Here is a 15614-nt window from a genome sequence, read left to right as displayed (position 1 = left end):
TACCCTACTTTCAAATAATTGCCCCGCCCTCATTTCCCCTGCTTCACCACCCTTCATTTACTTTAGTCCCCTCTCACTCTACCCCATTTCCCTACTCCCCTTATTTCCCCTGATTTCCTCCCATAATTTTCTCTCACTTCCCTATCTTGGAAAAAAGTACGTCGGATGGACACCCGACCGAATCTATAAGGGTCTATGAAACCCTTAAAAATACAAAACTGACCTACTTTATCCGAAAGTATAAGAACTCCAGGTGAGTTTTAACAAATTTAGGATAAATTAAAAAAATAAATCAATTGATCAAATAAAATTCGAGTACCTTTATGGAAATTAGGAGAATTTGATAAAATTGAATGTGAATTTAAAAAAATGCAAGTTAACTGAAAAAATGCAGTGAAATTAGAGTGAATTTAGACAAAATTATGTGAATTCAAAAGAATTAGAAAAAATGCCTGAGAATTCAAGGTAAGTTTAAAAGAGTTTAGGGTGAATCAGAAAAAAATTTAAACTAACTTAATTCAGTAAAATTGAATTAATTTAAAAGAATTTGAGTGAATTTCAAATAATTATCGCTGAATTATTTGAAATTCTAAAGAATTAAAAAAAAAAACTTAAGGAATTCAGGGTAAATTATTAAAAACTCCAAATTATTTCGAATGAATTGACAAAAGTGCAAAAAATCCAAAAATATTACACTACTTTCAGTAAAATTTGAGTGAATTTAGAAGAGTTCAAACTAATTTAAAAGACTGAGGAAAATCAGAAAAATTGGAATATAAGGGAAACAAGTAGAATTTGATGAACATGCAAAAAATCCATTTTAAAGATGAAATGAATTGAGAAAAATTCAAGGGAATTCAAAGGAATTGGATAAAATATTAAAATTCCTAAGAATTCAAGGTGAGTGTAAAACACTTCAGCGAGAATGGAAAAAAATTACAACATAAATTAAATTATTTGAGTAGAGTTGAATAAATTTAGAGCAAGTCAAGTGAATTTAAAAAACAATCAGGAAAAGTTCAATATAATTTTAAAGAATTCAGGATAAATTAATAAGAGTTTTGGGATGAGTAGTCAAAAAAATTCAAATAAATGTTTAAAAATTCCAATTGAAAAAGTACAAAATACGCTATTCATTTCAGTAAAATGGTATTGAATTTATACAAATTCAAGGGCATTCAAGAGAATTTAATGACAGTCATACGAAATTTAGGCAAATTAAAAATAATTCAAGTAAATAAAACTAAATTTTTGAAGCCTAAAATTTGTTATTGAATTAACAAAAACGGGAGTAAAGAGAAGTGACAAAGTGATTTATAAGTAACATTTTAAAACGATAAAGATAACTTTTTAGTACTTTTTTCGTGATGTAAATGGTGATGTAACGGTAGAGATAATTAGTTCTTTTTAAAAATTAACTTGTCTATTACTGACAATTTTCTTTTAAAAACTATCTTTCTAATTTGCAAACCAATTCAAAAGGATACGAATCCCGCAAAGATGAATCCAGGATCGAAGTGATGTTTGGGGAACGTGAACATCGACACACCAATGTAGCTAAAAATAAAATTCTCCGCTAAAAAGTTGAGTAACTCGAAGAGCTGTTTCGTCCTTTGCCGAGAATCTGGACTTAGATTGTTGTAAGTATAATGAGCTTGGCAAATGCCGCAAAACAAAACGGCTACGACACCTGCAGAAAATAGAAAAGTTCTCTTTGTAAATTGCACTTTTCAAAACTCCTGGCCTCGGACTCACTTTAGAGATAAAAAATAGTTAAATGACTAAATTAACTTTTTTGTTGAAAATTCAGTTTCTCGGTTAAAAACTTTACATATTTTATAAAAAATTCGTCTTTTTGGTTTCAAAGTTCAACGATTTGGTACAAAATTAATCTGTTTTGCAGAAAATTCCTTTTTTCATAATTGAAATTTATTTCTCGTCAACAAAAATTTAACTGCTCCATGTTTTCTTAAAAATTGATTCTTTTAGATTAAAAATGCTTTTATTTAATTAAAATTTTGTAGAAACGCAAAAATATAAACTAAAAACGAATTTAATAAAACTTGGTCTAATGTCACATACATTGTTCAAATAATTTGAAGTTTAAATTGTTTGTTTCAAAATTCGACTGTTTGGATGAAAATTCATTTACTAGGTTGCAAGTTAGTTTTTTTGACTGAAAGTTTAACTATTCGGCCAAAATGACGTAATATAGTGGGGAAAATAGTAGCAAAATAGTGTCATTGTTAATCAAAAGTGTCCAATAGTGTTATTAGTGTGATGAGTCCGATGCCTGGCACTAGAAAAATATATACATTTTTTTTACAAATGTTTAAAAACTTGCCAGTGAGGTCCGAAGCCTCAGCGATGAGGAAGGTACTATAAGACATGAGAACAAATAACGCTGATTCCAAGAGTGGGAAATCTCTGACTCTTGTGAATTTTGTGAGCATTGCTGTAATGCATCCCATGGTAGCGCCGATAAAAAGTGATAAACTAAAAATTCCTGCAAAGTCACCTAGGGCTCGGAAGAAGGCGATGGTTTCGAAACCACCTGATCCAGATTGCAAACGATAGTGCTGAATGGAACTATAAATTAAGTAATTAAACAGAAATTAATTCTAGGATCAAATTTCAAAAACCTGATAGTCTTACAAATCTACAAGATTATTCTAAGATTTTCAACACCTCTAAGAGGCCGTTTAAAAAAACATCACACTGCCAGGGGCTATGGGGGGGGGGGGGGGGGGGGGGGGGGGGGGCGTTAACGCAGAATATAACATTACACCTTGAAAATATATTTAAAAAATTCAAATATTAAATTTTCTACTGAAAATTCTTGTTTTTGTTTGTTGAAAACTCAAGTCATTGGTTAAAAATTAAACAAATTTGTTAAATTCATATTATTGGTTTAGGATTTAACTCTTTTGTTGGAGAATTCGTTCTACTTTGGTTGAAAATTTAACTATTCCATTTTTGGTCGAAAATTTATATATTTTCTCGTAAATTAATATTTTTTGGTAGAAAATTAATCCTCTTGATTGAAAATTTACTTGCTTGGTTGAAAATTAAACTTTTTTGTTTAAAATTCACTTTATTAGTTGAAGATACATCTCATTGGTTGAAAATGTATCTTTTGTGATTAAAAATGCAAATTTGAGTTTAAAAAATCATGTTTTTTGGTTAAGGATTTAACCATTTTTGTGGAAATATCAACAACTATTACACTTTTTGTTGATAACTCATCTTTTTGGTTAAATTCGACTGTTCTTCATTTAAAATTGAAATATTTTTTATTTGTAATATCAACTATTATATGTTTCGTTGAGGATTGATCGTTTTTGATTGTTGATTTAACTACATACTTGGTTAAAGGTTGAGCTTGTTTGTTAAAAATTCATTTTTTTGTTGAAGAGATATAATTTTAGTTGAATTTTGATCTTTATCCAAAATAATTCTTTTGTTGAAAGTATACTTATTTTTTTGAACATTTAATTATTTTGTTGAGCATTGAAAGTATTTGTTGAATATTCGGCTTTCGGGGCGGGAAATTCGTCATTTTATATTAAAAATTCGACTATCTTGTAAAAAATTTACCTTTTTTGGTTTGAAATTTGAAATATTTAGTTGAAAATGTAACTTTTTTTAGTTGAAATTTAATCATATTTGTTTTGAAAATCTGCCATAACGTTGAAATTCATTTTTGCAGCTTGAAAAATCAACTGCTTTGTTGAAAATTTAATTATTTTGATGAAAAATCGACTATTTTGTTAACAAGTCATTTTATTGGTTGACAAATTTGACTATTTTTTCTTTCAATTCGTTTTTTTCTTGGTTGAACCCCAATTTTTTAAAGTGCAAATTTACTTATTCCAATTTTTGTTGGAAATTGTTCGTTTTTAGTTTGAAATTCAATTAAAAAGGAACTGTTTTGTTCATAAAATTTTACATGTTTTTCAATTCAACTATTTTGGTAAAAAATTAAATTTTTATTCGAAAATTCAATTTTTGCGTTCAAAAATTCACTGCTTTTTAGAGAATACACCTTTTGGGTTAGAAAATTCAAAAGTTTGGTTGACATGTTCTCTACCTCTTTCTCTTGAATAAAAAATCCTTCTTGGTTGAAAATTTATTTGCTTTGGTAATTATTTTATCTTCTTTGGTGAAAAGTGCAACTATCTGGTTAAAAATTCATCTTTTTAGTTTGAGGATTCAATTATTTAGTAGAAAATTCGCATTTTTTTGCTTGAATTCAACTGTTTTTTATTTAAAATGAAAATCTCTTTTTGGGCTGAAATATCAACTATTACATTATTCGTTTTGTTTAAGATTCCACATTTTAGTTAAAAATTCAACTATTTTGTTGAAAATACAACTCTTTCTTTACAAACTCATATTTATTAGTAAAATATTCAACTCTTTTTTTAACATTCGTCGCGTATCTTTGAAATGATTGATAAAATCGATAAAAAAAGAGCATTTCGGAAAAAATAATTCGTGTTAAAAATGTTTCTTTAACATGAGTTATTTGGAGGTTTTGTACTTGCTTTCTCTCTAGTGAAAAGTTTCAATTCTCATTTAACCCTAACGACCAAGGCCTCGTTTTATTCTTTGAAATTTTATATGAAATTCTATTTGGGTGGGTTTATTTGGCAATACTTCCAATTTTAATAAACAAAACCCGAATAGAATTGTAGAGAATCGTTCAAAGAATAAAATGAGGCCTTGCTCATTAGGATTCAATAAGAATTGTAACTTTTTCCTAAAGAAAAATCAAAAACTAAAATTCAAAATAAAACTAATGTTAAATAAACAATTTTAACCAGAATTATTTTTTGCAAAGTACTCTTAGAAGCCTCAGTCAAGATTTATAGAAACTAATAATAGATATATTTTTGTCCATATTATCAATCATTTTAAAGATTGGCGAGTTTTGAGATTGATTGTACGTAGTGCACATCCTTAAAAATACAACTTTTTGTGGACCAAGTTTATACTTTTTTGTTGGAATTAAAACTATTTTTTTTTAAATAAATGCATTACATTTCGATTTGAAATCGGAAAACAAATTTTGACCTGAAGGGGAGGGGGTCATATTTGTGACGTCAGCTTGGGGGTAACAAAACAGCGTGGCGCAGTTTTTAAACGGCCCCTAAGATAGTAAATATTTTTAAACTTTGATAATAAAAAATATTGATTCTTAACAGAAAATCTTACCTGCTAAGTACAATAGCAACGGCATCGTTCAAAACACTTTCTCCAAAAACTAAAGCGTAAAGATTAACGTCGACGTGAAGATCATTAAAGATAGAAATGATTGTTAGAGGATCTGTTGGAGAAATGAGCGCCCCAAAATAGAGAGTATCCAAAAATGTGAATGAGGAGGCCAAATGCGGTATCAGTTGTATGAACCCATACATCAAAATTCTGAAAAATTGAAGAAAATTAAAAATGAGAGAATTATTTAAAACAGGTTTTAGTAAACAAGAACAGTGAGAATTTTTCTTCGGCAGAACGATAAGGTCAATCAGTAAGTGACCTGTTGATTGAGTGGTCATCAGTATTATTTTTATAGTCAGTAAATAATGAATGCAGCTAGTGTTCTCAATAAAGCAGTTATCCTTCTTAGACTACATACGAAAGAATAACTTACCCAATTACGAAGGATGATATCGTTGTGCCAATCAAAGCGTATGTTAAAATAGCTCCCAAATTGCGAAAGAAGTATTTCTGTAATTAATAATTTATTAGGATTAGAATCAAGGGCGCATCCAGAACATTTTTTGGAAGGGGCGATTGTGAATTTTCTTCACATTTTTTTTTGAAATATCAAATAATATTTTTATTTTATGAAAAAATTCATATTTTTAGGTTGAAAAATCAACTCTTTGGATGAAAGTTGAACTACTTTCCTAAAAATTATTTTTGTTTGGTAGAAGTTTCATAATTTTAGTAGAAAATTCATCTCTTTGATTGAAAATTGATCTACTTTGTCGAACCGTTACTTTTCGGGGGTAAAAATTATTGTTTAAATGTTTCAACTGTTACGTAGAATTCTTCTGGCTTGAAAATTCAATAATTTGGTAGAAAAGTCAACTACTTGGTCAAAAATTCAATTTTTTGTTGCTGATCATTCATATTTTCGTTTAGAAAATTTTACAGTATCATTGCAAATTTGCTTTTCTGAATTAAAAATGATTGTTTATCAACGAAAATTAAACCATTACATTTTTAGGTAAAAATTAATTTTTTTTAGACTATAAATTTAACTTTTTGGTTGAAAATACATATTTTTTGGTAGAAAATTAATCTTCCTGATTTAAAATTCAAATAATTGGTTAAATATGTGTGTCTTTTGTTGAAAATTCATCTCTTTTGGTAGAAAATAATTTCTTTTGACAAAAAATGCAACTGTTTATATTTACTTTAAAGGTTTCAACTATTTTGTTGAAAGTTTGATCATTTTTTGGTTACATTTAATCGTGGTTTATTTAAAATTTAAATCTTTTTTATCAGAATATCATTTTTTAACGAAAATTCAACTCCTTGGTTGAAAGTTGAACTACTTTCTATAAAAAAATTTATTTGGTAAAAGATTCATAATTTTAGTAGAAAATTCATCTCTTTCGTTAAAAATTGATTTACTTTGTTAAAATTTCATTTTTGAAGGTAAAAATTAATTTTTTAAACTGAAAATTAAACTATTTGATTAAAAATTAATTTTTTGTTGTTAAAATTGCATATTTTAGCATTGAAAATCCAACGGTTTTGTAGAAGATTCATATTTTTGCTTGCAAATTAAACTTTTCTGTACAAAATTCAATTTTTTCTTGTAAAAAATTTGACTGTTTTGTTGAAAAATTGCTTTTCTAAATTAAAAATAATTGGTTTTCAATAAAATTAAACTATTCCATTTTTTGTAAAAAATGATATTTTCACATTCTCATCACAGAAGGTATTACATTTGTGTAAAATTTGACCCCCCAGTTTTGGTCAAATGTTCACGTTTCGAGAACCCCTGAATCAGAAAAACATGGTTTTACGAATGTGTTTTTCTTTGTGTGTCACTTTTTTGGGTTAAAAATTAAATTTTTTAACTGAAAATTTAACTACTTCGTTAAAAATGGACTCTTTTTGTTGTTGAAATTTCATACTTTTGGGTAGAAAATTCAACTTTTTTGTAGTAGATTTGTTTTTTACTAAAATACTTTTTTAAATAAAAATTTAACTACTTTATTTTTGGTTCAAAATTGTTCTTTATATTTAAAAATTCAACTGTTTGGTTGAAAGTTTATATAATTACTTGACTCAAAATTCAAACTCTATGTATAAAGCTCGTCTTTTAGCTCAAAAATTCCTTCCACCATTGAACCGAAAAATAGGGGGCTTGAATTTTGCAATGAAATTAAGAGGCCTTAATTACTTTATATGTCTGACAAGAAATTTTAAATTTCGTTTCTTGAATCTCGTGGGCGAAGGGGCGACCGACCATATCGCCCCTCACTGGATCCGCCCCTGATTAGGATGCAGTGATAAATAACAAAGGCTGATAACGTCTTAGGATATTTTGAGACTTACCCTTTTCAAACTGTAACCAGCGTGGAAGATTATAGGCGGCAGGATGATATTAAAAAATATCTCGGGATCGAAAGTCGCCTGAAAATAATTATGATTTTCATAAATTAATATAATAAAATATAAATATTTTTTATTTTAAGAAAAATATCTAAACATCTTAAAGTAAGAATGACTGGTGAGCCATTGAAACTTGTAATATGCAAGATTGGTAAGTTGATTGAATTACCTTCAGGTCAATTTCATTGTCCTGTTTGAAAATCTCCCCGCGGAAGTTATAAGCAAATGTTTTATTCTTCTTCACGCCTCCTCCTTTGTCTTCGGGAAAATGCAACCATAAGGTGTCCGGTGGTACAGACTCATTATATTTGCTGTAAGGGCTAGGTTGAACCGGCATGTGAAGAATTTCACTATTCGTTTTAAATCCATAGCGGATTATTGCTCCTATTATAAGACCTGCGGCAATATATAAAAGAAAATCATTAATGCCGTGTTAAAAAGTAAAGAGTATTTAAAATTGGCAACGATTAGAAGATTGAATGGCAGAGGGCCAAATACATGAAATCAATGGAATGTTTTATTAATGAAAAAAGAAAAGCTAAGACACATTTCAGATTTTATTAAAACGATCAAAATTAAATTTTTATCTATTATTATTGCTTATTATTATGTTATTATTATTAGTTATTATTACATATAATAATTAGAGAGCCGATTAAAACTACTTCTAAGCTAGCTTTAGATAGTTTAGAACCCCGCTCGCCTCTCACACGCGGAGATCTCGGCTAGACCAACATTTGTTCTTGATAATTTAGAACTGAAATCGTTTAAACAAATTTTGGAATTTAAAATGTTACAATTAAAAATGTTTTAGAAAGATAAAATGTTGAAAAAGGGTAATACTTCGAATAGAATGAAGAGGATTTGACCTTCTATCATTTTTGAATAAAAGCGTTTAAGATTGGATGATTTCAAATTGAAACCAATTTTGCAACAGAAGTTTTCAAAATTCAAAACCTTGGAACTACATTTTTAAACTTAGACTATTTCATTAGGAAGGAGTTGAGTTTGAAAACGAAATTGAATATTTCAAATTAAAAGGTTGTAAAATTATGTAATAAATCTACATTGTCATTATAATAAAAAAATTATTATTTAAAGTAAAAATTGACTAGAAAAACTTTTCTAAAATATAAATTCACCTTTATTTTCACAGTTCAGAATGGACATATTATCAATTTTAAACCTTTAAAATTTCATTATTCTAAAAAAACGTTCAAATAAAAACATACATTCTAAATAGGAAATATTAACTAAAAGTGTATACTCTATGTTTAGGAACTTGAAACTTAAACAAATCTTAACTTCATTTAAGACCTTTTTTTAATTCAGTCTCAAAGAATTGTTATATTAGAACTTTTTTGCTTTTAAGCCCTTAAAAATTTCTATTACTTTAAGTAAATTTAATCGTTCAGAAGTTAGGAATTTTCAAATTGTCAATTACACTTTTCGAAATTCAACCAATTTAATTTTAATCAGTTTCAAATTAAATAATTTTAGATTTTAAATATTCTAAATAGTTTGGTTCTGATTTTAAACACACAAAACTTTCTAGTTTCTTAAATTCTTCAAAATCGTAGAGTATCAAATTAAAAGAATTGATAGTTGCACACTTTTCAGTTTAAAGTATTTGTACTGAAACAATTTTGAATTAAGTTCCTCCAGAAAACACAAAACAAAGAAAATTTTAGAGAATAATTTGTCAAATGCAACCCTTAAAAAATATTTTAGGTATGTTAAGCTGACGTAACCACATCTTCGAATCGAGTTAAAACCTATCTCATAATTAAAGGCTCATTTAATGCTCTCCTAAACCATCAAACATTATTTTCCAAAATCCACCCCTAATACTGAAAAACCACCCTTCATATAAATTATTCACAAATTGTAAATCTGACCATACTATAATTAAGGGCTCATTTAATGATCATTTAATGTCCCATTGCTAAATTTAATGCTGCATTATTTTTAAAAAAACTTGGGATTACTCTAGCTTAACGTTAAGCTGACGGAACCCCATGTGAAATAAACGTTGAATCTAATTTTAACATATCACATAATTAAAGGCTCATTTAATGCTCTCCAAAACCACCAAAAATTATTTTCCAAAAGCCAACCCTAATACTGAAAAACCACCCTTAATATAGATTATGCACAAATTGTAAATCTGACGATACTATAATTAAGGGCTCATTTAATGCTAATTTAATGCCCCATTGGCAAATTTAATACTCCATTGTTAAAAAAGAATCAGGGCATTAAATGAGACCATAATTATAGTATGGTCAAATTAACAATTTGCGCATAATTTATATTAAGGGTGGTTTTTCAGTATTAGGGGTGGCTTTTGGAAAAACATTTTTGGTGGGTTTGGAGAGCATTAAATAAGCCTATAATTATGTAATAGGATAAAACTCGATTCAGCGTTCATTTCACATGGTGTTCCGTCAGCTTAACATTAAGCTAGCGTAATCCCCGGTTAAAAAAAAAGTGGAGCATTAAATTTGACAATGGGGCATTAAATGGGCATTAAATGAGCCCTTAATTATGTGATATGACAGAACTCGATTTAACATTTATTTCACATGGGGTTCCGTCAGCTTAACGTTAAGCTAGCGTAACCCCTGTTTTTTTTTTAAATAATGGAGCATTAAATTTGGCGATAGGGCATTAAATTAGCATTAAATGAACCCTTAATTATGAGATAGGTTTTAACTCGATTTGAAGATGTGGTTACGTCAGCTTAACATACCTAAATATTTCTAGTGAACAATTGAATTATTTCTTTAATTTTTAATGGTTTCAATTTTAGAATTCTGAATTTTCATGGTATACGCTCAATTTTCCATTTTCCCCATCAAAAATTTAAGTTTTTCTATTACAATTGAAATGGTTTGGATTTCGAAAATTATAAATGAACATTTAAAGATTATTTTTTTCTAAAATATTTAAGTTTACTTGGCGTAATTTAAGTAGTTGAGATTTTGCGATTAAACTTGAAATGGTTGAGTTTCGAAAAGTACCATTGACAATTCCAAAATTGTTAATTTCTAAACGATTCAATCACAATACTTGGTGACTAATTTTTTAAAATTATTTTAAGATGAAGTTCGGACTTGTTCGAGTTTTAAATTTCTGGTGTATACATTCTTTCATTTTTAAAATTTTCTAATTGAAATTACTTTTTATTGAATGTTTTTTTTAATAATTCAATTCTGAAGGTTTATAATTTTAAAGTCTTTCCATTTAGAACAATAAAAATGAAATAATTATATTTTTGGACCTTGAGAAAATTTGTCTAATAAATGCTAATGTTAAATTATAATGTTGTTATGTAATAAAAATTAAAAATTCAAGAATTTCAGAAGCTTTGACTTTGAAACAATCAATTTAGTTTTGAATTTCCCGATCTCAAATTTTAATCACTTGAAATTTAAAATTATTTAAATTCAACAGGTTACAATTTTTAATGATTCAATTTTAAATGTTTCTCATTATAAATAATACAATTTAAAATCCTTGAAATTTTTAATCTCCAATTTTCAAAATTCTAATCCGAAATTATTCCATTTTTAACATTTTGAATTAATCATATTTTGGACACTTTAATCTGAAATAATTCAATTTCGAAATTCTTCAATAATCAATATTTTATTTTTATTTCAAACGCATTTAAAACATAATAATTAAGTCCCAGTAATTATGATGCAAATTTTCTCGATTTTTATTTAATTTGGATAAATGTAATTTCTATTTGATATTACGAAATGCTAAAAATAAGTGGGTTTTATCATAAAATATTACTTTTAAGATATTTTTAAATAATAAATTAAAATCATAACAGAGTTTCATGATTACTAGGACATTTATTTTAATGTATTTTAAAATTTATGGAATTTTAATGTTAGGAATAAAAACCCTGAGACGTAACAGCGTGAAATTGTTTCAATTAAACCATTTCGTATGAAATTTTCATAAAAATCTACATTCTGAGACAATACTCAACATTTTAAAAAAATTGCACGATATTTTTCTTATCTTTGATAAATAGTCTTAACATTATCAGCCAAATTCGATCAACGAATTTTAATTGGAAGTGATATGTAGTTTTATAAAAACTGTTAACTTATCCTTACTCCTTAATGTTTCAAAAATAAGTTTAAAACATATAATTCTTTTCAAATTACAAATTTCACCATTTATAAATTTTAAACTTAAAATTAAGAATCTAAAATTCAATCACATATTTGAATTTTTAAAGTTTCTAAACATATCATTAAATATTTTATAATGTGTACAGTACTTTAATTATGTTTATATTTTAAAAATAGACAATCGCGAATTGTAGCGTTTCAAATTTAACAACGCACGCAGTCAGAAAATTTAAAGTGGAACAACTCTTAATTTGACGAGTTTAAAAATAAAAGATAAAAAATATAACAATTTTGAAACCAAACTTTCAAGACTCAATTGCAGAATTTTAACCTACTAATAATAATAAGACTTTCAAAATTACACAGTATTTCAAAACAATAAAAAACTTGTAATATGAAGTTGTTTAGCTTGATTTATTTTAATTACTATCGATAAACATCAAAATTAAAGGTTTAAAATTGTACATTTTTATATTTAAATTGTTCAAAATTGTGCCGTGGGAAAAAAGGCAAGTTTCTGAATTGATTTTTTTTTGTAAGAACCCATTGATTTTATGTGGAAAGTTAGAATCCATAAATGTGTTACTGGAATTTTCCACTCGTTGCCTTTTAGGATTCACAACATCCGGAATTCCCCGCAAATCCCTATACAATCTGTCTCCAAACTTTCAGATGAATGTTGTTTTTCTTAATTTATATAAACATTTTTACTTAAATAATAAAAACCCCAATAATTTATTTATTAAACATATACATTTTTAGTACAGGAATGTTATCTTATTTTTATAACTTTCTCTATTCTTTTGCAAAGTTATTATAAATATTACTGATGCTTTGAAAGCATCTAAATAAGAAAATGAATTATTTTTTATGTTTAAAGACCTGCAAGGTCAGAGGTGCATTTTTGAATATAAAAAACAAAAATTATAGGAGAATAAAATTTATTTTACTATGATTACAAATTTTTTAACATATGATTTAAAAACATAATTGAAATACAGTTCGAACATTATTTTCCAATTTCATATCGATTTTGCAAGGTCATGAAATAAATTATAGACAACTAAACATAAATGCTATATATGTAAGCATTTTATTGATTTGATAAAATAAACTGTCAAATTCGTGAAATGGTAATTTAGAAACACTATCTCTCATTTAAACAATTAATTAAAATAAAGAAATTTTGAAATTGTAACAAATCTTGTGGGGTAGTCATGCGCATATTAAATAAAGAAGTAGTACACTGCCTGTGCAAGTTGTTGATTATGTATTTTGAAAGAAGGCCGCTTATCATGAAGCCGAAGATAACAAACAATTGGCACGCTATGCCCATGAAAATGACATGAATAAAAGCATAAAAGTCCAAAAACAATTCAGGAATTCCTAATATGAAATAGTTTTCTATTTTCATTTTTCTTATGCGTATTTGGTTTAAAAATACTAATAATACTAACAAATAGTTTAGAACTTAAGTTCAGTTCCATGTTATCAGAAATTTATGTAGATCGTCAATTTAATTGTTCACAAAAATTTTATTATCCAAAATCAATATTTTTATGAGTTGGCATAATAAATTTTGACTGTTCAAACATCAAACATGTAGTATATGAAGTAATTATATTATTAAAATGTTAAGACAGGTAGAAAATGGATTTTGTGCATCATAAAATTATTAAATAAAAATTCCCAAATAAGTAATTTTATTTCACGATCAAATTTATTTATCCATGTTTCGAAACAATATCGAGAATTATCGCAAGAAAAAAAAAATTGTCTTCAGATTCCTGGGATAAGTCTATATGATTTTTTATGAAAAAGAATTGATTTTTGTACAAAATATAGAAAGACCTCAAAGCATTTGAAAAGATTTCTAAGCATGTTGAAATAAAATCCAGAGGATTTTCAGGCAATTTTTATAATTTTGAAAGTTTTCTTTTTAATATTCTGAAAAATTGAATCATCCCAAAAGCTATTAGAAGTTTTGAAAAATATAAAAAACTTACTTAAAATTTGAAACGATTTCAAATTTTTTTAACAAGATGTACCTAATTTCTTACAGAAAGCTCGGAAAAAATAGTCCCTTTTCCCGGCCCTCTATTTATAAAAAATGCGGCTATTTGTAACGAAATTTTGGTACAAGTCTTTTCATTTTTTTAAATTAATTCTAAGAGAATGCTTAAACAAATAACAAAACATTTCCAAGAAATTTTCCAAATTGTTCAAAACCAATCAAGTAAATTTTAAGGCCATTTTTTTTTATTTGCCGGATTTTAAGATTTAGGAAAGCTTTAAATTATTGTGAAATCTATTTACAAGTTTTAGAAGTCTTAAAAATATTAGAAAATAATACATTTGCTTCAGATTCTTCGAAAATGCTTTAAAAAATTATACAAAATTTCACAAGATTTCCCAAATTCTTAAAAAACAATCTGGTAGATTTTAAGACAATTTTCTTTAATTTAGCATAATTTAAAAAAGTGGGAAAATTTAAATCATTTTAAAAGATATTAAAAAATTCAGATATTTTGAAAAGAATAAAAAATTTGAAAAGATTTTAAAAAATTTTTAACGAAATGTAATTTTTTGAAAATTAAAAAAAAATGTTTGATAATGCATCTCATTTAGTTAAAATTTCATTTTTCTTTGTATGTTTTGGTTGAGGGTTCAACTATATCTTCTTGAAAAATCGCCTTTTTGAATAAATTCAAATATTTTTCAATAAAAACTTGGTTAAAACGTGAACAATTCATGTATGTTGTTAAAAATGTATCTAGTTTGAAAGAAAAATTATCTTCTTGGTTGAGGATTCAACTAGTTTGCTGAACATTTTTCTTTTTTTTTGCTGGATTGAACGGTTTTTTATTTAAAATAAAAATATTTTTTAATTGAAATATCATGTATTACATTTTTCGTTGATACTTGATCTTTTTTATTGAAATTTAAACATCTTGGTTAAAAGTTGAGCTTTTTTTCAAGACTTATTTCTTTAGTTGATAACTAAACTATTTGTTTAAAAATTATTTGTTTTCTCCTTACAAATTGATTCTTTTAACGGCACATTTACGCATTCCGGTTGAAAAATTATCATTTTATTTTAAAATTCGTTTTTTTTTGGTAAAAGAAATTTTATCTGAAAATATACGTATTCTTTTTTTGGTTGAAAGCTGATATTTTTAATTGAAAATTTATGTATTAGTTGAAAACTACTCTACCTTTTTCGAAGAAAAATAATATTCTTGGTTGGAAAGTAATCTGTTTTTGTTCAGGATTGAAGTATTTTGTGGAAAATTCAACTTTTTTTATTTGAAATTCAAATATGTTTGGGCAGAAATATAACTAAAACATTTTTAGTTGAGAATTTAAAGTTGAACTTGGTTTATAACTTTTTGTTGTTGTTTATGATTGAACTATTTGATTTAAAATTTAACTATTTTGTTGTAAATCAGTATTTTTTTAGCTGAAGAATAATATTCTTGGCTGTAAAATCATCTTCTTTGTTGAGGATTCAACTACTTTTTGAAAAATTTGTCTTTTTTGGCTGGACTAAAAAATGTTTATGATTGAAAATAAATATACTTTTTTATTAATATACCAACTATTATATTTTTCGTTAAGAATCGATCTTTTTTGTTTGAAAATAAAACTATTTGGTTAAAAGTGAAACTACTTTGTTAACAATTTATTTCTTTGCTTGAAAAATCATATTTTAGGATTAAAAGATATACGGTAGCGAGACATGGACTTATCAAGAAAAAGATAAGAGTAAAATTAACGCAATTGACATGAGATTCATGCGCATAAAAAGCGGGAAATCCCTAATGG

General features: G+C 26.5%; 1 protein-coding gene across 9 annotated transcripts in view; it reads right to left on the bottom strand.

Moving 5' to 3' along the window:
• Nucleotides 1–15614, bottom strand: part of LOC117167121 (sodium/hydrogen exchanger 6) — a 52056-nt gene that overhangs the window by 35166 nt on the left and 1276 nt on the right. For all 9 annotated transcript variants that reach the window (XM_033351784.1, XM_033351785.1, XM_033351791.1 and 6 more), the window contains exons 2-7: nt 7805–8031; nt 7579–7656; nt 5654–5730; nt 5218–5427; nt 2345–2589; nt 1488–1690 (exon numbers count right to left, since the gene is read on the bottom strand). In XM_033351784.1, the coding sequence (XP_033207675.1) occupies nt 1488–1690; nt 2345–2589; nt 5218–5427; nt 5654–5730; nt 7579–7656; nt 7805–8031 (1040 nt within the window). The remainder of the gene's footprint in view (nt 1–1487; nt 1691–2344; nt 2590–5217; nt 5428–5653; nt 5731–7578; nt 7657–7804; nt 8032–15614) is intronic.

The sequence above is a fragment of the Belonocnema kinseyi genome, chromosome 2, assembly GCF_010883055.1.
Source record: "Belonocnema kinseyi isolate 2016_QV_RU_SX_M_011 chromosome 2, B_treatae_v1, whole genome shotgun sequence".
NCBI classification, from domain to species: domain Eukaryota; kingdom Metazoa; phylum Arthropoda; class Insecta; order Hymenoptera; family Cynipidae; genus Belonocnema; species Belonocnema kinseyi.
The sequence above is the reverse complement of the archived record's forward strand: the minus strand, read 5'-3'. Positions and strand labels throughout refer to the sequence as shown.